Below are 25,402 nucleotides of genomic sequence, written 5' to 3'. Positions count from 1 at the left end.
CTTCTTGCAGCCTCTCTAAAAAGTCTCCTGGACTCTCATTTGGTTTCTGTTCTACTTCTGAGACTTTAGACATATTAGTGGGCTTCTGGCATGCCCTGCGGATACCTTGCACAAGCGTCTGGCGATAGGTGGTAAGTCTGGCCAGGTGAATTACATTGTTTGGATCCCAATTAGGATCTTCCAAGGGAAAGTGGTCTTGGAGATGACGGTCAATATTATAAATATTTCCCACTCTGGCCTGCTCACGCAAATATATCTGTGCCTTTTCAATTATGTCTCTCCTTTCCTCAGTGGTGAACAGAGTATTCAGGAGCTGGCGGCAATCTGTCCAAGTAGGACTATGAGTGTTTATTATTGAAGTCACCAAGTCCATCATAGCCTGAGGTTTTTCTGCAAAAGATGGGGTGTGTGTTTTCCAATTCATCAGATCCGTAGTTGTGAATGGAATGTACTGGAGGGTCGAAGTTCGAGGTGGCCGTGGTCCGGGTTGCCCGTTAACCAGCACAGGCTCCTCAAGTGCACCAAATACTCTTCTGAGAGGGGCTAGTACGTGATCTTTCTCTTCGCTTTGCTCTAGGGGCCTCAAATCATAGGGGATGGTATTTGTCCCAAGGCGTTCTTTTAGCAGCCTTATACGCCTGGCTGTATTGCTTGCTGACCGATTAAGGTCTCCCTGTAACTTCTGTAATAATTCTCTAGGACTTGGATGTACAGGAGTTTGGGGTAGGCAATCAGTTATTCCACTAAAAGAGACTGTAGATGGAGTTCTACTGGGACTCACAGGTGGAATAACCACTTCTGCTTGGGCTTTATTATAGGCCTCCAATGCCTCCTGAAGATATTTATCATAATCTATCAAGGAATCAAGTTCTGTGACTCCAGCCCCATTATTCATTCCACTTTCTTGCCTTGGGGTTACAACTGGTGGAGTGTTTGGATTAGGCTCCCTTCGATGTGGAGCATAGGGTGGAGGTGGAAGCAGCTCTTCCTCTGGTCCCTCAAAAATGGGTTTGAGTTTATTTGGCAAGATTCCTTTCCTAGCTCCGGCTTTTACAGCCAATAATTTGCATCGTTGGACTTTGCATTCCCTTATCCATGGAGGATTTTTATTTAATGTGCTCAGCCAAGAATCTATATATGAAAATTGTTCTGGGCACCCTCCAGTTTCTTTGGCGATGTTAGACCAAAGTTTGCTTACTAAATTTATATCAAAGGTTCCTTGAGATGGCCATTCAGTATTTTGCTTCGGCCACTCTAATTCACATAACGTTCTCAGGCGCTCTGGCGTCATTTTGACTCCATACGCCCCTGAGAAGGCTTTCTTAAAATTATTTAACATACATTCAAGAGGTGTATTTCCCCCCTTTGAACCCCCAACTCCCATTGTATGGCCCTGTGAAGTATCCACTCAGTCACTCACACACACGCTTCGTGGGTTTCCTTGCCTGGTGAAGTCGCCTTACCAGGAACCGAAGTACTGCCCACTCCACACTCAGGTCAGCTACAGATTGCTCTGTACTTTCTCACACATACAATGCGCTAGATACTTCACCACACGCTACCTCCCATTCTTCCCTTTCCCCCCCACCAGACCACCATCTGATATACCCAACCACCTAGCGTACTCAGTTCCCACTTACTGAGACGCAGAAGTTTGATCAAGACTTCTCTTCCTCCCAGTTAATTGGAGGGCCAAAAATCCCTTTGTGCACTTACCCTTGGTTGGTTCCGTTTCCCCCCGGTCCGTCGCCGCCAGTGAGCAGGGTATCAGACAGATGAGACTTCTGCGTTCCCCTGGAAAAAAACTTTCCAGTGCGCGCTGGGTAGGCAGTGAGTGGTCCTCTCTCTTGTACCCTGCCCAATAGGGCGAAGGGGCTGCATTCCAGCAGACCACTTATCCGAGTCGCAGGCACCATAAAATGTAGCACCCTGCTTGTGGTTAACGCTTAGCTGGAATGAAATATTCAACGCAGCAATAGAGAAATTAAAATAATTATTTATTTGTCAGACAAATAAATGAGAGGCACAGTGGTATATGGTTACCAAGCTCTGGCCTGGCCTCCTGCCATTATGGCCAGCACTTATATTCCCTTAATCCAGCCCCCTTTGCTCCTCCTGTGGCTACCTCTGTCCAATCAGCCTGGTTGAATTTCCTATTGGCTGATTGCTAGAACCAATCCTAGAAGATACACCCATATCCTCCTGTCCTTATATGGAACACAAAGAGCTATATATTGTTACATCTATAAATGACAAATAAGTAGTAATATATCTTACATGTGTCTCAACAAGGCATCTTAATTACCAGCTCACCTCTTGCCCTCCTTGCCCTATTGCCTTCTAAAACAAATGGTTAATCTTAAATTTTTATCTTAAACATATGTCAAGGATCTTGAGTTTCACATCAACATTGAAAGATCTCCTTCATTTGAAGGTTTCTAAACAAATGTCTGACAACTAATATATCAGGACTGCTCAGATGGCGTCTTTCCGTCTGGCAGGGCTAGGCTGGTGGCTGACTTAATTTAACTCTTACAACTATATGAAATCTAGCATTTCTTAAATCCTTTGCATAATTACATTTAAGACAATATATTTAATACATAACATAGGTAGCCTTTTAAAAGGAATAAGGCCTTTGTAAAGTAGAAAAGGAACTCAGTAAAAAGGAACACAGTAAAAAACCGCTTTAAAAGAAGCCTCTCCAGTTTACATTCCCCCCCCCTTCTCCAGCCAGCTGCTTTTCCCATTAGCTCTTCCCAACATTTATTGCCCTTTAACTCTCTTCAGTTTAAGAAAGAAACAGCTTTAAAAAAAAGACTTGCCAGCTAGATGCTTCTCCATTTGGTCTTTAACCTTGGAAAGAAGATCTGGCTCATTTTACTGGGAGGCACATTGGCATTATTTTACTATTTACTCATTCCTAATTATTTATTTCTGCCTTTTTTATCTTCTGTAACATATAGGGTCAGTGTCCTCACTCAGTCTGTAATTCCAGCTTTTACGACTTTGAGAATTGTTTTCTGCTATCAATCAAAGGGGCCCTTGTCTAGGAGAATAAACATTACCAAGGTTGTAAACTGCTGGCTTGAAACTTTTGAAAATCTAAGCTCTCTCTTTAATATACAAGTCCTGATCAAACATTAATAAAATGCAGGCTTATGCCTGATGCCTCAAGATGTCTTTGAGGACTGTTATACTGGTGGAATTCTGTTACTTACCCCGTGGCACGATGCAGCTGTTGCATCCACTTATGCGGTAAAAGTATGCCACATGTCACTTGAAAAAGCTTTTTGCTTTCCCAGAAGGCATTTTGTCATCGTGGGGGCTAGCTCATCAGAACATAATATAAACATGTATAAGTGCCAAACATAATGAAAACACATTTACATTGTTTTAAAAAGAATTATTGTCCAGTCTTTGCCTATTAAAAAAAATCCTTGATTTGAGAAAGAAACATGCCAAGTATTTCACTTTGAGTTACATCATTTTCTCATTGTATAATATGATTGTCATACCAGTAATGGAAAGTTCCAATGCGTGGTGGTATGTCCTGTTCGCCTCTGTATACATTCTGGTAGATTGCAATGTTTAGCAATATTGTGATACCGTGAGCTTTAGCTTGTGATAACATTGCAATGTTTAGTTGGTGATGCTGTGAGCTTTAGTTGGTGATAACATTTAGCTGGTGAGCTACCACGATGTTGAAAAACCAGATATTGCCTAGCCCTTACACACATTGTGATTCGCAATATATTGCCAGCTCAAATATTATGAAACAGTTATCACGATGTGAACTTCAGACTGGTTTTGGACGATATATTGATATCTCTCCCAGCCCTAGTTGCAACCTGTTGCGCAGGTATGGAGAAAACTCATTTTGTGGCATTATTGGTGAAGAAGCCCTGTCCTTTGCATCTGGCATGGGGAACAACTCTTATCCCTGGCCATTGACCATGCTTGCTCATGCTGATGGGAGTTGTTCTTCAGCAGCATCTGGAGGGACAAAGGCTACAGAACTAAAGGTTCCTTTTGCAGGCATTTTCAGGTGAGCAGGTGCACCATCATTTCTGAAACTCAATATAAAATATGTCTTTGAGGGGTTAGAAATTAGTGGTTTCATGTTCAGCATTCTTCACACGGGATTATTTAAACTCTTGGTCAGCCATTTCATCTTATTCTGAAATCATTTTCAGTAATGGGGCAGGAGTAGAAAGGTTAAGATGCCACTTTTAACGTGCTAAACTAAATTATGCCAATTTCCCCGATGAAGCCTGAGTTATGTGGTTGGCTTGGTACAAACAAGAGATGATGAAACAGCAGAAAATATCACAGGGTCATTTGGAGAAGCTAAAGGACTAAATAAAGGTTACATATGGCTAGAAGGCACATAATTTCATATTTGCATTTGTTTCTACTGTCTTATTTTGTTGAATCTCCTTTTGTGGAAAGAGCGTCTTATGACAAGTTATCCATTTGACATTTAGTGTAATACAGAATGAAGGAAACCAAAATATTTTAGCTGAACAATTCAGCTCACAGAGTGACTTCCTTGTCGATTCTAGAGGATTATAAACATATATTTATCAGGCAACACTGGGGGAACATCTTTTGTTGGATCTATTTCAATATCGTTTGAGAGAACATGGAAGATTTTTTAATTTAATGTTCTGTACTCCCCTCAGTACAGTAAGAAACAAAGCGAAGCAAAAAGTGTATGTAGACACAACCAAACCTGCTTCCAAATGCAAGTGGAAGCCCCTCCCCCATTATAGCCCAATGAAGACCAACATGGAATGCAAACTGGCTGTTCTGAGGAGCAGGAGAAATGGAATATTGGGAGAGGGGGATGGAATGGATTGTTTAGGTGGAGGAGATGGCTAGCTGTCTGGAACATTGAACATGGACACCCCACCTGGCAACACTGCCCCACTTATTGAATTGCTTTCTGGTGGAACTGCTGTTCTGTTTAGAAGTTCACGAGCCCACAAACAGTGGACCGTTTTGCCAAGCTGTGTTGAAAAGCCTCTGAATGTAAACAAGGCATTAAAGCTAAACTGAGCATCGTCTAAGTCAAATCCAGTTCTCAAGACATACACCTTTTATTTTTCTTAGAAATGTAGGCAAACTGAACATCCGCTGCATACATGGTTTATCTGAAGTCTCAACCATTTCTGGCATCTGCACAAAACAGAGTATGGAAAGGGTGTTGTGACACGTCACAGTGTCTTAGTTCTTCGAACTCTTCTGGTTAATGTGCCATGGAGGGTGTTGCTGTTTCTCTCTCTGCCTCCTTTTGGTGATGACGCTGCTCTCTAAGACGTGCCCCTCCCCTCCTGGAGCAATCCTCTCCACAGGAACCATCGAGTGCTCTTGTTCCACATTCATTTAGCCCATCTAAAGGAAGAAACCCCTTCACCACATATTCCCTGCTCAGAGATAAGCACATCCTTCTATTCAATTCACATATAATAAAGATTCTAATAAAAAAATAGATAAAAGTACCAAGGAAAAAATGCAGATTAATTTGGGAATTTATATCCTTGATTTGAATGGCTTACTTTCAGGGGTAACATGCTAAGAAAATAAGAGGATTCTGTTTGCTTTGTGTTAATTTGCATGTTTATGTTAATTCTGATGCTAATTGGGGGTGTATTTGAATGTCTCTAATGTACTAATCTAACAAGGGACATTTTCAATTAAATGTATCCTAAGTGGGAGCTCTGAAACTAAGATCTAGGCACAAACGAGCAGTATAACTCCCCTCCATGCACACACCATGCTGCTGTGCTCCTGTTTGGCAATTGTGCTCAGGTATTTAAGTCAAATGTCATTAATGTTACAAAAGGAAGACTTTGTGGAGGGGGTGCTTTAAGAAGTCAAGAGCAAATCATGCACACTGGATTAAAATAATGCATAGTGACTAATCAAAGGAAGAGCATATCAGGATCAGGACGTGTGTATGGGTTTCTCCCTAGAGTCAAATCTTGTGGCAAAAAAGCTAACAAAGTAAACCACACTAGAATGGCTGCCACGCATCTGGATTTTCCCAGACATTACTGGGATTTCAAAGGGGAAATTGACATCAGGGGTGGGAGGATTTCCAAAAGGTAGTGCTTTGTCCTGGATCTCAGACAAGTCAATCAAACAATTGACAAGTCAGCTGTTTTGGGGTCCTCCTAAAAAAAAACCTCAACAACTTTTGGGGTGTCCTGGTTTTTACTTTTTCAAATGTGGCAACCCTATTGTAGGTCATGAGACTCTGCCCTCCCAGTTCTTGGATGATGGACAATATCCTACATGCATAAAAATGTAAAGTGTTTCTGCTCACCAAACCATCTTCTTTCCCCACAACTGACCAGATGGTCCTTCTTCAGAGATGTATCTAGGGTTAGCAAAATTGGCCCCCACTACTGTTGCAGATCAAACATGGGAGAAGCTTCCCATCCATCTCACAGGCATGTGAATGTTTTTGCCTGCCCTCCTTGCCCTCACTCTGGATGGGTGATATAAATGTAGTAATTTCAAATGTGGCTATTGCGGTAAAGTGGTCCCCCCCCCTGCCGCCCAGCTCAGTGCTCTCGGGACGTCAGGAACAGCTCAAGAATTTATGCCAGCTTGTTATTTCCACACGGTTTTCTATCAGTTTGAGTCCCATAAATGTTTCCAGGAAGTAAAATAAATGGGTCCATTGGAATAGTTTCCAGCTCCCAAGTAAAGTAGCCTTCATTTAAATGAATGCTACCAAACCTTCCTGAGTGTCTTTAGTTCAGGAAAGCTTACGAGCAAAGTAACCCTTAGTTCAGCAATATCTATGAGGATTTGCATGAGTATGTGGCGCTACATCAGGATTGGATTGCACTTTTGCTATTTCAAATTCCAGAGGACAGGAGTTTGAAGACCAGCCCATGTATTTTCAGGAGGGTTTAGGATTGCCTCAACTCATGCTACCATCTGGAATAGAGATTTAATCATCATGTTCTTGTGGGACATGGAAAAGCATTAGCCTGTGGTCTTTCCACTGCACAATAATTTTATGAACAGAGGTGGAAACATGCAGGAAATGCCAGGCATAATTCTAAATATATGCATCTGCATAGGAAGATTAAACTGCTCCCGCTTGTTAATATATGACTATTTGCCGAAACATTTCAGTCTGGAGCCTTCATATTAATTCCTTTGAATATAATAGGACTACTCTGTAGGTTAATGAATTATGGATTGTGTCCACTAAGAACTATGCTGAAGATTTCCAGAGCCAAAAATGGTATATTACCTCTCCTGTGAGCTGCTATTCTTTCTTGGTATTTTGACTAATTATTTTGGTCATTAATTCATGCAAACATATTTGACAGAGTACAGGGAATGGTAATGTCCTAGAAATAATTCCCTAGCAGAACCTGACACTTCTGTTTAACTCCAGATAGATATTTATTATTTTACTTATAGTAGATTTTTATATCGAAACACCTGAGTCACCTTTGAGTGTGATTACATACCGTGCCTGATAGATGCAGTAACATTCAATCACCTTTTCAACAAGAGCCTCCAGGGGCTGGGCATGAATTCTTGCTTACAAAAATCAATAACCCAGTGTTGCCTAGCAACAGAGAGTGGTATAAGCAAAGACGTAAAGCTTTTCAGGAATTGTCACAGACCAAACACACACTCTCCTTCCCAGTAATAGAAAACCAATTCTGGGCTCTGTTTTGCTTGTAAAAAATAACCATAGCCTCTTCAGTATTTCTTGGTTTCTAAAATTTTAATGGCATTCCTTCTAACTCTAAATAATATTATTTTACCCATCCTGAAACGGAACAAGTTTATGATTATTCACAGAATAATTTACTATTTTTAACTGTTTTCAATAGCTTGTGGTAATCTGTAAAATTTGCCACTTTGTGCTAGATTCCTAAGGGCATGGGTGAAAATGTTGAAGTCTCTCTACCATCAGATCAGCTGTAATCTCCTTTTGTTTCTCCTTCTGCTACTGTATAAGGTCCCGGTACTAATCAAAGGTGCAGTGCTAAACCTGTGACTCAATGCAACAATATCAGACTGCAAAGGGAGATTGACTTGATGGAATGATGCACACAAAAGCATACATAGCATGTCAGGGAGAAGGCTGAGCTGGAGCAATGTCATTTAAGATGCCAGGTGAGGACTTGCATGACTGAATGATTCTCTATAGTTGTTGTAAATCCCTGAATATACAAAGCTAGATGTTTTGTCCCTGACATTTACAATTATTTTGTATTATTTTCCTTATCCAAGCCGGGCCCTTAGGCCGAAGTGATAATGCCCATACAAAGCTTTTCTCCTCACCTGTCTGTGAGAACTAGGTCTTCTGCTCATTATCTCCTTCCATTCCTGTCCTTCTGGCAGAGTGACCATTGCGTATATTGGTTCATTTCAGTTTCTTCCTCAGATCCATTCTTGACCAACAGCACCATTCTTTACTGCTCCTCTATTCATTAAAGGTGTTTCCTTCCTCTTTTACCATAGAGGTTCTTGAGGCATTTCTTCCTCCATTTGATCAATATCTTATTGAGGAGGAAGTAGGGCCATTCCCCTCCGTCACCATAGCCCTCTGTAAATTAGAGGTTGATTTGCTACAGTAGTGGGAAGCCTGCTCTTCCTGTGTGCTTTAGGGCCTGGGTTTTCAGGGAGTGGATCTACCTGAGCAGAGCAGACTTTCTGCTGCAGACAATCATTTTCCAACTCATGGAGAGGAATGGAGTGGGCAGAGTAAGTACATTCATTCCTACTTCCTCCATATAATGTTACTATGATGTGGAGAAAGGAACCACAACATGAGTGGTACCGTAGCATGTGCGCTACCATTCCAGACACTTAATTCTAACCTGGAACAGGGCTTTCATAACTCCCTTTCCCTTCCCAATCAGGATTCTAGGTCAAGGTTGCCATTCTTAGCATTAATTCTGAGATTTGAATTGACTACTGACTGGCTTCTGAGTACATTTCAGGTTCCTGATTTTCACTTTTAAATCCAGTCTACAGGAAGAAACATTTTCCCCTTTATGAGTCTTCCTGTCATTTGAAATAATCAGCAATCAAGATGTTGAGTGGATTGGGGGAAGTGCACAAATGCCTTAAATAAATTCATAAAAATAGATAAGAGGTTGTTCAGAATCCCATGTCAGAAACCTAAAAAGGATAGAAGCAGGCTTTTCAGATGGTGCTTTGACCTTATGGAATTCTCTCTCCACTGACAACCATGGATATTAAAAGTCACAATCCCACCCATAGCTACTTACTTGGGAGTAAACCCTAATGAGAATTGGGCTACAGAATTGGGAGTAAACCCTAATGAGAATTGGGCTCCATGATCACTGCAGATGGTGACAGCAGCCACGAAATTAAAAGACGCCTGCTTCTTGGGAGAAAAGCAATGACAAACCTAGACAGCATCTTAAAAAGTAGACACATCACCTTGCCAACAAAGGTCCGTATAGTAAAAGCTATGGTTTTCCCAGTAGTGATGTATGGAAGTGAGAGCTGGACCATAAAGAAGGCTGATCGCCAAATAATTGATGTTTTTGAATTATGGTGCTGGAGGAGATTTTTGAGAGTCCCATGGACTGCAAGAAGAACAAACGTATCCATTCTTAAAGAAATCACTCCTGAGTGCTCACTGGAAGGACAGATCGTGAAGCTGAGGCTCTAATACTTTGGCCACCTCATGAGAAGAGAAGACTCCCTGGAAAAGACCCTGATGTTGGGAAAGATGGAGGGCACAAGGAGAAGGGGACGACAGAGGACGAGATGGTTGGATGGTGTTCTCGAAGCTACCAGCATGAATTTGACTAAACTGCGGGAGGCAGTAGAAGACAGAAGTGCCTGGCGTGCTCTGATCCATGGGGTCACAAAGAGTCGGACACGACTAAACGACTAAACAACAACAAAACCCTAATGAACAGTGGTTGGACTTAATTCTGAGTAAACAGGCATCGGGTCAGGCCACTGAGATGTTAAGTAGAAAAGTAAAATGTTCTTTGGAAAAGCTTTTCATATTCAGCTGCATGTTATATTTTTTTGTGGGGGGGATATGTTTTCTGTAGATTCTCAGACTACAATGTGTGTGCCATGTTTATCAAAATCTGTTGGGTTAATCACAAATTCATGTTCTTAATATCGTGAGGTAATTTGGAAAGTTATTTATGAGTCATAAGATGATGGTGGTGCTAAATGTGTCCAAAACAGCCTTAGAGGAAGAGGAGGTCCTGGCAGAGAAACTAGAAGTTAATCTGTTTTGTCAGTAGGGGTTGTTTGGTCATACTCCAAGATCTTAATCATTTGTCTTTAAAGATAATATATGCGTGAACATTTCTAGGCTTGGTAAGTGACTAAACACACAAAAATTTCCATTGCTCAATATGTATGCAACAGGATTCAATTTTCCAGAATGGCCTTTGCCTTTGGGTCTCAAACTTTGCATGCCCCATTAGATAACACCTCAGAGAGTGTGATGTTATACTACACAGTGTGGCTGTAACAGCTGCAGTCACCAGTTTCAGGGCATGAATAAGAACTTTATACACACCACAAGCCATTGGGAAAGGAAAATACTGTATTAATGAAATACATTTTTGTAAACAAGTGCTTATTACCTTGTTGCTTTTTTATATATTACCTTAAAAAGCCAAGCAAACAAGCAAACCTAAAGCAGTCAACAGTGCAGTTTTGAAGAATGGAAGGGCAAAGGAGGCTGGGAGTCTAGGGGTTTTCAGGATGTTAGAAATGTGGGCTTAAATCTCTGCGGCCTAACTATGAGGTGGGTCATAGCCAAAACTTTAGTACTTTAATTTCTCCTAGTTATTTGATATCTCCCCTTTCTAAGGAACCACAGAGAGATGAACAGAAGGAGAAATATCTCATCATTCATTAGACTAATTTGATTTACTTTTCCTTGATTGTTAATTGCTCCTCCTTAGCTAAAAGAAGCAGCCTTCTTAATGTTTCTAGGAGGAAATAAGTTATCAAAATTACATGATCAAAAGAATATTAAGCATTGGACAGCTCCATGCATGAGGCAAATCTTGATAGATCCAAACTGAGCTTAATAACTGTGTTTCTTGACCTATAGTAATTAAGACAGTCACTACAAGCCCTCTGGAGAAATTTATGCTTAGAGGACACTTGGCTTCAAATCAAAATGCTAGTTTGTCATTTTGTCACTGACTCACAAGGACCCGTCTTGCTTGGGCAGAATGGCAATTTCTTCCTCTAGGAACAAGTGAACTGGACAGTACAAAATTAATTATGTGTTTAGTTACATCAGTGGCCACTATCTTCTCAAACATCATGATTTATGCGGTACTATAAACGTGTTTGATCATGAAGGAATGCATGCCAAACTCTCTTTTGTGAAATTCTTCCGGATGATTTCTTATTCAGCATAATCGCCCTTAATTGATTGACATTGTTAGGAACTTTGTGTGCACTCTCTGCTCAGATTCACAGACTTCTTCATTAGAGACCAAGGGAGCGTATCTGAATCATTCCATGACTAAAGACCTGTAGGCAAATATCCTTCCACCCAGCCCAAAATCATAGCTATAAAAAGATGCAAATAAAGAGGAAGAGGAGAGGGGACTTACAACATTATATGAGAGAGCACGGGAAGGTTTGCCACAACAAAGTCAACTTATAATGGCAGGTTGTTCCCACTAATTATAGGGAGAGTCTGACATTGCATGCAGCGTGGGTCAAATGAGAAATACCAAATTGACCTCAAGAATGTGTATAGAAAGCAGTATGTAGCACCTGAAGGCCAAATCTCACGGGTGAGTGTAGCCAATGGGTCTCAAACCCTCAGTGAGTTTTGGACTTCCCCTGCATGTGAAAACAAACTCCAGTGGATTGAGAGGATGAGACCAATAGTGAGTCCAATGGTCAAGAAGGTGGTTTCTGCACATGCTGTAGAGGGAAGTGAGGGGCAAATGGGGCTCATCAACCTGGAAGGTAGACCACCTAGGAGAAGGAATACTCTGATCCTAAACCTGTGCCGCCTTCCAGGATAGCTTTAAGAGAACAAAACCCTACATAAATCTGGAGTGGAGTCCCTAAGATGGTTGGGCGGCACCTTGTATGTCTTCTTTCAGCAACTCCTGCAGCTAAGTTGGTGCCAAACGTGTTGCTCTGCTTTCGCTTGGACCACATCAGTGAGGCCAAGAGGGGAGTCTTGTCTGGGCAGCCCAGACCTCCATACATCCTTCCCAGGCTTGCACTCTGAAGAGATCACTGCTTCGGTGCTGCTGACACAGCAGTTTGGCTTCACCCCCGGAGGCACACTCTAGACAGACAGATGTCAACAGCAACCAGTTGCATGGACATTGGTTGCAAAGTTCTACTTCAAATGTGGATCCAATGGGTTGGTCCACCATAGGATCTTTCCAAAAACCCGTACAGCACTGGGTGCCAAACTCAGAGAAAGTTGTCGAAGGCTGTAAAGTATTGGTTGTAGAGAGAAAGTACCCTGGGCACCAGAAGCACAATGCATAGAGGCTTTCTATAGTGGATACTAGGACACCACCAAGTGGGTATATTGTTATGCTCCCATTCAACTGAAGGCAGAAATAATTTCATCACTCCTAGAGGTTTCTGTGTTGTCCCTCCTCTTGAGTCATTGAGTCATCATTATATCGGAATTAAGGCTCAAGTAGCTCCACTAACGTTCCACATAAGTGAGAACATACATTCCTTCAGGGATATCTCCCACTTCCACAGGGAAGAGGTGACCCTCTTTGTGTTTTCTCATCCATTTGCTATCGGGATATCTCCACGACAGGGAGGACAGTTCTCCAGAAAAATATGAAATATCATAGTGTTAACTAGCTCTAATTCATCTACACTTTCTTTTCTTGGTCATGCTTCACTGAAGCATAATAGCATTCAACCATCATTAAATAATACTGGTAGTTGAATCCAAGGGCCCACTAACTTCTCTAACCACTACTCCAGGCATAGGCAAACTCGGCCCTCCAGATGTTTTGGGACTACAACTCCCATCATCCCTAGCTAACAGGACCAGTGGTCAGGGATGATGAAAATTATAGTCTCAAAACACCTGAAGGTCCGAGTTTGCCTGTGCCTGCACTATTTGATCCACTCACCAGCCAGGGAATGGATATGACAATGTGAAGACTGAATTTGCGTTGGCCACCACCGTCCCACTGTCTGCGCTGAAAAAAGCTTGCCACCAACTTATCTTGGCTTACTTTTGTTGCTGAGTTGCTGTTGCCAAACGGAAAGAAAATTAAATGTAGTGACATGGCCACCTACTGTTTTGCAGAGCGTGAGTACACAGACAGATGATGATCTCAGCAGAAAGACTGGAAGAGTAAGATTAAAGCAACCCATCTCTTGTCTGAGGCAGTGTGCTGAGTGGGCAAGAGTATTGTCTAAGGAAGCAGAAAATGTATACAAACCACAATCCTAACACAGTCATTCTCTCTCTTAGCTCCAACCTAGTCAATGTTGATGTGTTCCAGACACATAAAAACTGTTAGTAGGTAGGGTTGGGTTTAGAAAGTTTTGAATGGGAAACTTTGGAAGCAGTAGGATAAATGAAGCAACACAAGGTGAAAGACCAGATCTGGCCTGGCTCACCCTGCTGATTTTGCTCCTTCCACAGACACTAAGCACAACATTGTTTTCAGCTTCTTTGATACATGTGGCATTTTCACATTTATTTACAAATGGTGTTGGCATTAGCCAGCCTTTCTCGACCTTGGGTCCCCAGATGTTGTTGGACTACAACTCCCATCATCCCTAGCTAGCAAGACAAGTGGTCAGGGGTTATGGGAGTTGTAGTCCAATAACGTCTGGGGACCCAAGGTTGAGAAAGGCTGATTAGGCAGTATCCAGCTCTGCTCCTGACATCAGGCAGCCATCTTTACTGTACTGTTTTTGGTGGCTGCTACAAATATTTTTTGTTAGAGAAGCCTACCCAGACATGTAGAATGCTGATGTGTTTTTAGCTGCTTGTAGGTTTTAAATTTTGGAATGTTTTAATTGTTTTTAATTAACAATCCTATGTTTAGCTTAGGACAGCCCCAAGCATCAGCTGCTGGAAGGACAAGGAAGAGGGGAAGTAGAGTCTGAATACACTCCTGCTTCCCTGAAAGGTGACCGGTGCCAAGGATGATTGTGCCAACATTATTTTCTGACAGCATGCATGTATACTTAGATTCTGGATGCAGAGATCTAACATGCAGCACCCTTTTGCATGCAGGGAACATGATTTAGCAAGAGGATCTTTGTGCAGAAAAAAATCACATTCTAAAAAGAGAAAATTTCAAAATAAATGAACCTAACTTTGCTCTTCTCAGGAAGAAAAAAACTCTTAAAATGTCAAGCCAAGGTTAGATTCTGCTCACTACCGTCATTGAGATAAGGCTTGCTGGCAGAAATCATTATTCCTCCTTTAGTGGAATATCAACGTTCTATTTCACAATAATTTATGTAGGTTTTGAACTGATTAATACATATTATAACATATATTACAAGCATGTATGAGATATATTTATAGTTGGCTGCAAGCACAATGTGAAAAAATTAACAAGCAGTTTTCAGATTACACTGAATTATATTTGCATCTGTAATGTAAAATCAGTGCTTCAAAGCATTAATGATTAATAGTTCTGAACTAGTGACAAATGATGTATCTATATAAAGTGGGAAAAGTAAGTGTGTGTGTGTGTGTGTGTGTGTGTGTGTGTATCTATATATCTCCTGTGTTGATTAGAGTATGCATACTTGGCTGCATTTGTAAATTCGTGCTTGCAGATAGAGATGCATTGATTGGCACTGAATCCAGAACTGAAGACTTGGGACTCTGTTTCTTCTCTCTTGAGAAAGAGCAGCAGCTTAGAGATAACTCACTAATTTAAGGTTGCAAGCCCCTGAAAGCAAAGATTTGGCTCAAATATGCTAATTCCCTTTTTAAAAAAAAAAAAAAAATGTATCAATGTCTAGAATATAGCCCAGTCCCATTCTAGTTCCTATAAACCACTTCCTTACTTCTTTCCTCCTGGCTGCCAATGAGTCTTGTTGCTGGTGTCCTATGTATTTACTAAGGAGGCAGTGCATGAGGCCAACTAGGGGCAGTGTGACCAAGGAGGTGACAGTGCTGCTGATCATGGAGGGATAAGAATAGTGGTATCAGGATTGTGAATGGCAGGGGTGGAGGTGGGATTTGACCCAGCCTTGGGTTTTAGATGCAATGGAGAAACTGTGATTTGACAAACCAGGAAGTTTCCTCTAAAGGAAACTTGATAAGAGAAGGGATAAGGGGTAGGGGATGTGCAACTGGTCATATATTTCCAAGTCCAAAAAACCATGGATTGTGGGAATGGGAATACGATGCCTAAACTGGGTGATAGAGATCTCTCAAATACTGAAAATTGTTTCGTAAGAGTCATTCAAAATCTTCTGCTTAAAGAATTAAGTTAAAGCCACTTCATAGAATGTATAATATAACTTTTATTCTTTTTTCTAAGCTCTTGGAAAGTTACATAACAACCGTGCTTTAGTTAGGACACCATTTATAGACATTTAAAATGCATCTTTATAAATATTTTACATTTGGTCCATAGAACATTGCAGTTTTCTAAATTATACTGTACTCTCTCTTTTTAAAACAGGCTCTATATATATTTTAGAATATGTATATATTACATATATATTTTTATATAGAGATAAATTTGCTTGGTGTTTAGAGAATAATTAATTATTGCAAAAAGCATATATGATCATATATTCTTTCTTTTTTAAGGGCAAATACTACAAAAAGATACAGCTATTCACAGCTTACACACAGTAGTTCTACGACACTATTTTTGTGCTATATATGATACGTTTGTACAGGATTCTGCTAAAGAGCAAATCTGTCAAACATCTGTCATAATTGTTTTACAATCAAACATTGAATACTGCATTTTTCTTAGAACAACATGGGACTTGGTTACATAAACAATAAAGAGAAAGTCTGAATTTTGTATCTTAAGTCTAATGAAATTCACAGTTATAATGTATATGAAGCAAGTGAAGTATGACATGTTTTCTTTTCTTTCCCCCCCTAAACCCTGAAAATCTACAAGACATTTGGATTTATTTGTGAGTTCATCTATAGATATTCAGCATGTATCATAGATATCTGAATATTTTACAGTTGATCTACTGTATGAAACGGTTTAGAACCTACTAAACAATACTCTTTTATGAGTTTTTTATTTCTTAAGTTGAAATATATGTATATATATATTTTCTACAATAATGTGCTTGACATTCTGAGAATAATACCTTATTGCAAGAACATATGTTTGTCACCTTCAGACAAAAACAACAAAAAAACCAACATTCACAGTTAACATGTTGTTCACATAGTAGTTCTACATAAAGTGTGTGCTATCTAACATTGTACGTTGCACAAGGTTTCGCTGAAAAGCATGTTTCATTGCACAGTTCTGTCACAGTCATTTAGAATCAAACATCACATACCACTTTTCTTACGATTCTCACTTTCTGTCTCATAGCTGCCAAACAAGAGTTGCCTTTATGGACTCTTGAGTCTTGCCATTTTCCACCCAGGAAGAAATTCATTAGCTTTAGGTGCCTGTGTGGAAAATGCAAGCGATAGCCTAGAATGGAGCTGTTTATGGCAAGACCGTTCCCTCACTTCTCCATCTTTCCCATGAAAAATACATACCTAAATAAAACCATAAAAATAAAATTCTTTCTTCAAAGTGCTTTATAATATGCTTGCTAGTCAAAAACCTCTATTGTTGATAAGACCTTCAACAGACTGACTAGAGAAGTGCTAATTTTAAAGCCCTAAATTATATTCTGCGGGGAGCATCTCGATGTAGAAGCTATTTGTTTGGTTCTCTATTTGTGGGAAAGTGCTATACCTGCCAATGACACAACTTAAAAGTGAAGCACAACCTGGATTAAATGAAAGATAACGTGTACAGCTTTAAATATGGCAGCCTTTGGGAGGGACTCTTCACAGTTTGAAGTACATAGTCATATTATCACTTGTGCGGCTGGCTTTTTGTTTTTTTGTTTAAAAAACCACCCCAGTACTTTGAAAGATGCCGACATGGAAAATATTCTAAAAGATATATTGCTATAAAATAATACATTAAATGTTGGCATCTCAATAGGTTGGGTTAGGGAGTGGTGCAATTTAGTCTGTACTGTATATCCCCAAATAGCTTGTTAATGGCATTTGTATATGAATGATTCAGTATATTGTAGTATATCAGAAGATTTCCACGAAAATTAGAAAAACCAACTCCAGAATAAAGTTGGTCAACATTTTTAAGGGCAGTATTTTCACTGGTAAATTTTCTTGGTAAAAAATACTTTGCTGGTGAATACAAAACAGCTTTCTGTTTTAACTGTTCTCAGAAATAACAGTCTTGGGATTCAAACAGTATGAAATATATTAATAAAAATCAGCTGCACAAAACTTCAAATTGTTGTGTTAAAAGGTAGATTAAAAATGGCCTACATGTCTTTATAAATTCCCAAAGATATCCAGCTCTTACTGAAAGAGAATAAAAATGTTAACAGTCTATGGATTGCCAGGAAACACAAAACATTGTCAACAACTAAGCCCACAAAATGGTTTGATCGTATCCACATTGCTTCCCTTATAGTGGTGATGGTCTTTTGTGCCACTAGAGGTAGGTAATTTTATTCTCAGACATAAATTTGTGGTCATATTCAACCATGTTTCATTTGTGTATGGTTTTTCTTTTCTTTTTTTTGCCCCCCCCAAAGGAAGCTTTGTATCATTTCAATGACCCAGACTATATATATGCTTCTTTGTTTGCAGAGTTGCTCTGCTGGGCTTGTTCAGGTCCGTTTTCAGGATGAGTAATGTCTTCACTTGGCTGAATCATTACCTGGATTCGCTACAGTAGAGAGAGAGAGAGAGAGAGAGAGAGAGAATGAATCATTTCATTGTTCTTAATCTGAATGGCTTCCCTTACATTAAATTTATATTCCAGTTCTGTAGTTATCATTCATGAAAGGTGCAATAGGAGGGAAGGAGGCCACAGTTCCTGAACGACTTTCCAATGTATGGTATCAATAATTTTTGGGACAATAACACCATTTTTAGATCAGTAAATAATAAACTAGCAGTGAATCCTGCCTAATCAAAATGTTTGTCCTATTATCAGTCTATGCACTGTGTAACAACTGAGATAAAGCAGACAGCCTACTTTATTACTTCATTCTGGTCCATCACCCAAGCACTGCCCCCTTGGGCCAATGATTGGCCAATTTGAATTCCAGTGCATGGTGAGCTATCCCACCCTCCTTTGCAGCCAGCTGGGGAAATTCCCCAACAGGCCAGGCTATGATGGAGAGGCCCTTTTCTCCATGGAGCCGAGATCCTTCCACAATGGGCCACCACCACCACCCAGAGACTGAGTAAGTGGCCGTTCTCAGTTGATGCACTGTGTAACAGCTGAGATTCTCTACAAAAATTTGAGCTGAGATGTTAGTGAAGCCTGCTGGGCTGGGGTCTTCGCTGACATTAGTTCTAAGCAGCATAACCAGTGACCAGAGATTGTGGAAGTTGGGAGGAAACAGGACAAAGGGAAATGAAATTGGGGCAGAGGAAACTGAGAAGCCCACTCATACAGCTAGAACTCATCTTTACAGTCACAAAGTGGGAAAATCATTTAGCCATGTTTTTACTTGGAAAGGAGAAAGGAAGGTAAGAACCTGAGTAATCCTGTCACATTTTTTAATGGCAACTGGTGCAGAGAGGCCTTCCTATGCTCCAATATTCTGGAACCTTAGCTGCCTGTCTTTATTTCATTTAAATGTTTTATAGTCCACCCTTCAGCTAGGAAATTCTCTAGGGGCTCGCTATCATATTGATATATAGTAGATATAGAGATATGTGCCATTGCTACTGATTTACATTTGGACAAATTGTAAGAAAAGACTGACCCAGGGATAATTTACTGTAGCAGAGAGGTATACTTTGATATTGTAAATAAGAACGCAACAGCAGATTGTGCTTGCTGAAACTGGCATCTTGCCAAATGTAGGCACAGTTCTAAAGACATAATTTACCTGTTTCAAGGAGCCTTTTAATGTAAGGAACATGTATGCCATGTAGCCTGGAATCAGCACCATGGATGATAGAGCCATAAACCAGCCAACACCTTGGCCCCATGGCGGGAATACGTAATCGCCCAAAGTGAGAGGAGTCATTTGCACGGCACTGAAGATAAACACACCCTGGGGAAGTAAAAGCATTAAAAAGGTCAGCTATGGTTTGTTGTAGTTGCTGCTGCTGCTTTTGCAGGTAGTTCTTTGCCTGCATAGGAAAATTAAAGTGAAAAGTTATTTTCCTTTTAAAAATTCCAGACATCTTCCATTTTACCTATGCAATTTTTGATGGTACTGTTAAGAGTTTGGGGTGAGGGTGGGGAAGTAGATTGCATACAAAGACCCCTCTAAGCCCTGGATCCAGCAAGTGTTAAAATATAAGCCACTGAGGTGATAGCCTGGCCAATGAGCCATTAAGGGATACAAAGGAAAGGGGCAAATGGGTCGGACCCCTCACCCAGCTTGCGACTAGTTTGAAAGACAAAAGGCCACAGTAGAGAGTTGAGTTATGTAAGCCAGAAGCTGGGAGAAAAAGAAGTGAGCTGGAGAGACAGTCAGAACATGTTTGATGTCTATTTGAGCCCAAGGCTGCGGCTACGGGAGAAACAAGACCCTTTCGGGGTGTTAATGCTGTGAACCCCTCCATTGCAGGCTCAGGTTGTATATCTGTGTAAATAAACCATATCTCATAAAGACACCACAGTCTCCGCTGTGCCTCATTTCCAAAAGAACCCTGGAATCTCACAATGCTCTGAGATAGGGATGACGTGCACCTGGAAAGAGCCACTATGGGTATTACTATGTAACACTATGGGTATTAGGTATTTTCAGACATTTAGTTAGTTCCCCCTCATTGGATATAAGATTTATAGGAATTATACTGAATTTGCCCCTCATAGACAAAGGAGTAATTTCTGCATACTCAGGAGATTCTCTGGAATGCACAACTTTTGTACAAAACAATGCAAAGCAAAGATTCAGTATCCATCCTGCCCACCAGGAGCCACAACATGTTGGCGACAGTTCAAAGGGTTGTGGGGGAAATTGGAGCAGGGGGTAGGGAGGAGACAGGCTTGCTTAAGCTCCTAGAGATTTAAAGAATCTTAAAGGTGGGGTTCTTAGCAGTGGTGATTAAGGTGAGGGAGATGTCCAACACGAAGTTGAAAATCTCCTTTCTCTCCACTGTGTATGGAGTTTTCAGGTGGGAGGAAAGAACAACCTTCCTTTCCCCTTTTTCTAAAAGACATTCCCCCATCTGCTGGATGCATAGCCCTTTAGTGTTATATAGCAACAGAGGAAGGCTTCAGAAGAATGATTGAAGATGGTGTCGTTTTTCCTTTCTTTCCTCCAAAGTCCTGCGAGCTAATTTGCATTTGTGTTTTTTATTATTCCTTGCTTAATTCTGTGGCAATGTGAGTGTTATGTGCTAATGCAATAGTTCCAAAATGCTGGTTCAGGACTGGATGTTTATGGAAGCCAGCCTAGAGCTTATTGATATCCTAGTATTGTGAGATGGGGATGCGAGCATTTCTCATTAATTTATTCCTATAACACTATGATTCCTCATAGGCCCCCAACTTCTTGCGTCTGTTTCCAAGAGCTCTGCAAGATTTGGCTCGTAAACTCTTAACTGCATGTTAAATCATCTGACCTGTCTTGTAATTGAATTGGCAAAAGCCCTAAACAGTGTGACATGCATTTTGGTATACAAAAGGATATTTTGAACCATATATATTTATAAATTTTGAAATCATACAGTTTCATAGATTTTTAATTTTCTTATGTTGCTTCTCCTTTCAAACATGTACAGAATAAAACAAATATTTATACTGAGGTTTGAACCTGGTTTACGTGGTTTTCTTTTTGCTTCTCAGTATCATAAAATGATATGTGCATTCACCACTATGACCATTGCTCTAGCCCTTTGCTAGAAATAGCCCAAAGCTATTTTTGCTAGTGGAATCAGCTAAGAAAGACAAAAGTAGAAAGTTTTTGGAAAGAAGAAAATAGAAGATGGCAGCTTTTATATTAGATTATCATCACCTGTGCACTAAAAATAAACACTGGATTCTCTAAAATAATGTGTCTCGAGGCGAGTCAGCAGTTGTTATGGTCCTTCCATTAACTATTGGAAGATTAGAATTTCATTAAGTATACTTTAATTAAAATTATTTTAGTTACTATTTCTCCAGAAGGCATGGAAGTAGACCAAAGTATTTAGAGAACAGAAGAAAACACAGCTTGCATTGTAGTCTTTTAAAAAGTTTGTGAATATTTTGCTTGAATTGTAAGTTCTATAAATTATTGTACATTATTATATCAAAATAAAGCACAAATGTGTGTGTGCATGATCAAACGGCCAAGTGTAGTTGCAGCGTTTTAGAGCCTTACTGGACATCCTTATCACTGTGCATTCTTGATTATTTGTGCTCATTTCAACTTTTTTAAAAAATGTAGACTTGCATGAATTGCATTTAACATCTTTAACATTTTTGTTTCTTACTGCCACAATGATGGGAGTAAAGAAAGACCAACAGAGCTTCCACCAGATGCAGGGCCTATAGCCAACCATCTCCTGGATATTGTCGTAAAATCTGTTCACACCTAAACAAACAGACAAATTGTTAGTTGGTTGAAACCAATAATGAATGGCTAGGAGAGAGAAAAGCTTTTAAATACATCAGAGAGTCTTGCCAGATAACCTACCAAACCCATTAACAACCCAGTGTTGGATTCTACAGAACTGTTGGCTCCAAAAAGGCCTTGGAAGCCAGGGACTAGCCTAGCTGCAGGGAAATAATCAGACCCGAGTGGGGGAGGTTTTAGTGCTGGAAAAATGGAGCCCACAGCCTACGGGGAAGGGAGGAAATGAACAACAATCCAAACAACAGCCAATACATCATTAGTTCTGGTTACAAGAAGAAGAAGAAGAAGAAGAGGAGTTTGGATTTGATATCCCACCTTTCACTCCCCTTCAGGAGTCTCAAAGCGGCTCACATTCTCCTTTCCCTTCCTCCCCGACAACAAACACTCTGTGAGGTGAGTGGGGCTGAGAGACTTCAGAGAAGTGTGACTAGCCCAAGGTCACCCAGCAGCTGCATGTGGAGGAGCAGAGATGCAAACCCGGTTCCCCAGATTACAAGTCCACCGCTCTTAACCACTACACCACACATCATGAGAAAGCTCTTTCAACATTATGGGTTGAGTGCAGGGAAATGTAACTTCCCAGGAACAGGACCATTAGCAGTAGGCACTGTTACCAAATTTGCATTCCTTGTGCAGAAACAATGCACAGAGGAAGGAAAATGGCAATCCCCTAAGGGAAAAGCCTAGATTCTAGCATGTGAAGTTGAAGTAATTTATGCTTAGATTTATATAATCAATAATCTACAGTAAGATGCTTCAACAAAGAAGAGAATAAATCAGAGAAGTCAACAAAAGAGTCATTAAAATGTAAGAGATTTATTAAGGTCTTATAGGGTTGGTGTGAAAAAGCTCACTTGAAAGCATTACGTTAGGGAGCTGCAATACGTGTGTATAGGAACTCTGGATCTGAGGGGCATCCCATAGAATCTCGACTAATATATTGCCTCTTTGTAGCATGCTATGCAATCCATTATTATTATTTGGGTTGCAATTTGTGTGCACAGCTAAGCTGCATCAATAGGATTTAAGTGTTTCGTGTACAGGACTGGTTCTAGTTCATCCTAAATATATAGGTATTATGTTGTTATTCATTTATAATCTGGAAAATGTATTTTTCTTTGGTAGTTTGATTGCATCTTCAAATTCTGTTAACTTCCTGGATAGAAACTTATTCCTCCCCCCCCTTTGCATAGGTGAAACATTTCTGATCCACAAAATAATGGTAAAATGGGAATCTAACCTTCACTAAATGTTTTGTGCCTATGATTTCACTCTATTGGTCTTTTTCTAGGCCTTATACCCTGTAGGGATCAGGTGGGATTACCATGAGGAATTATAAAATATACATCAAGCCATCGTGTCCACGATGAAGACATTGTGTTGACTGGGTTTGATATATTGACGATAATTTCTGATTAAATCCCATAAGATTCTACATTCATGCCCTTTCCATGCCCTTTTGCCTCTACTGTCCATTTCTCCTTGCCTGAAGTCACGTACACAGCAGTTGCTTCGCCCGGCAGGCATCCTGGGCCATAAAGATAGTGAGCAAGCTTATTTGAAGTAGCTCTCTAATGTATATTAATCTTGGGATGTTAATCTTGGAGCCAGGAATCAGATCTCACATGAAGGTGGTAGTGATCTGGTCTTTCTGGCAGTGGCGTAGCGTGGGTTGTCAGCACCCGGGGCAAGGCAAGTAATTTGTGCCCCCTAACCTGTGGATTTGCGCCCCCTAACCCCCAGATGTTGCGCCCGGTGCGGCCAGCCCCCCCCTGCACCCCCACGCTACGCCACTGCTTTCTGGCCATCCTTCTTATCATGTTTATTTCTCAGTTCTAGGGTTGCCAGATGCACCCCTTTGTAGTTCTCAACTTATTTACCACCCCTTTGTAGTTCTCAAGCTATTTACTACCTCTTTGTAATTCTCAACATATTTACCCCAAAATATATGCATGCTAATTAGTGTTGTAGTGTAACTTTTTCCCCACGTGGGGTTTGAGGAAATGCTCAGAGGAAATATGATTGGTTCTTACGAGCACTGTGTAAAAGATTCTTTTGCTAATAAAATGGCCTGGCGAGGGGTGTGGTTTACGCACTTTTCTCCGAAAGCCTTGCTGGTCAAAGCCTCGTGTCTTGATTTTTAATCAGGGTCCAATCCTTCCTTTACTTTGCAAACGCAACATACCCTTTCTAGGCATGGAAATTTCCTGACTGCATTATGTGATGGAAACTTTTCTAAAGCCTTCTGCCAGCTAGCACATCTATGAAGATTGGAAATACCATGAGGAATGTGCTTACATTGATATTTTAAGCACCTATTGGATAGTGCCAGAAACATCACAAATGACAAGCCATCATTTTGTTGATACTTTAAAAGTTTTCAAGGATTTGTACATTTATTTGTACATTTATAAAGTGATACTGCTTTTCATAAGCAATGCAGTGCTCATAAAACGTTTAAAACAAAACAAATCAAGGAAAAGTTCTTCCATAGCACCGTATATGAATGGTAGTACTTTGACGAGTGCTAGAGTTCTTACAGTTCTTACTTACTTTTTCTAAAAATGCTTAAATTCCAGTTGAAAATGTTAACATGCTATCAAACAACCCCAATTCTCTCCTCCCTCCTAAGTGCAATATACATATGGTGAGCTAGCATATCTCCCTCACTTAAAGAGTTCAGATGGCCTCAAATTACCTCTAGGTATGGCATTACTTTGCTAAGATAAATGTGGCAATTATAGAAAACAATTTCAGTTTTAAGTACACATAACATTTCAAATTATTACTTTGTTTCATCTGGGGACTGCTTTACAAAAATTTTACATTCTTTTGGCTTGTTTTCATAAATTTCAAAATACTATAGCATCACATACCGTAGCACCAGGATATGGAGATACACTCAAAGAACACAAGAAACAAGAGACTCATTCCACTTGCAGAATAATAGTCGAAAAGCTTGAACACATATAGTCCACCCTGCAATATATAAAATGTGTTAAGTTCATCACACTTCTGAGATTTCCTTTCCTGTGTTGTTTAACCTTTATATTAGCTTTACTTTCCTATTTCAGTTCTGTTTTTATTACTTGGAAAGATTCTCTAGGTTTATAAGTATTCACTGATCACTTACCCTGGATAACTGTGACCTTTGGACCATACAACAATCAGTGAATTGCCCAGCTATGTATCAGTATCAATAAATTTGGTGTGTAATATTTTTATTTTGTAAACTGCCCTGTGATCCACAGATGAAGGGTGGTATAGGGATAATTCCATATTTATTGATAAGAGTAAATAGTTGAGCTAGAGGTTCTGTCACATGGAAGATGTTCTCCAGTTCCAGAGGGTAGGACCTGAACCTGTGGAGCCAAGTTACAAGAAAGGAGATTCCAACTCAGCGTCAGGAAGAATATTCTGATGGTAAGAGCTGTTTGACAGTGGAATGAACTCCCTTGTAAGGTGGTGGACTCTCCTTCCTTGGAGGTGTTTAAGCAGAGGTTGGGTGACCATCTCTCAGGGATGCTTTAATTGAGATTCCTGCATTGCAGGGGGTTGGGTTAGTTGCAATTCTACAATTCTGTAATTCAAAGCA

At 40.2% G+C, this 25,402-nt stretch overlaps 1 protein-coding gene across 2 annotated transcripts in view; it reads right to left on the bottom strand.

Annotated features, from left to right (window-relative positions):
* Positions 1 to 17,126: 17,126 nt before the first annotated feature.
* The window catches only part of SLC6A1 (solute carrier family 6 member 1), a 77,669-nt gene continuing 69,393 nt past the window's right edge, over positions 17,127 to 25,402 (bottom strand). For both annotated transcript variants that reach the window (XM_082211948.1, XM_082211949.1), the window contains exons 12-15: positions 24,684 to 24,786; positions 21,665 to 21,765; positions 19,123 to 19,290; positions 17,127 to 17,945 (exon numbers count right to left, since the gene is read on the bottom strand). In XM_082211948.1, the coding sequence (XP_082068074.1) occupies positions 17,841 to 17,945; positions 19,123 to 19,290; positions 21,665 to 21,765; positions 24,684 to 24,786 (477 nt within the window). In that variant the 3' untranslated portion in view covers positions 17,127 to 17,840. The remainder of the gene's footprint in view (positions 17,946 to 19,122; positions 19,291 to 21,664; positions 21,766 to 24,683; positions 24,787 to 25,402) is intronic.

Source organism: Podarcis vaucheri (genome assembly GCF_965113315.1).
Source record: "Podarcis vaucheri genome assembly, chromosome: 2".
NCBI classification, from domain to species: Eukaryota; Metazoa; Chordata; class Lepidosauria; order Squamata; family Lacertidae; genus Podarcis; species Podarcis vaucheri.
The sequence above is the reverse complement of the archived record's forward strand: the minus strand, read 5'-3'. Positions and strand labels throughout refer to the sequence as shown.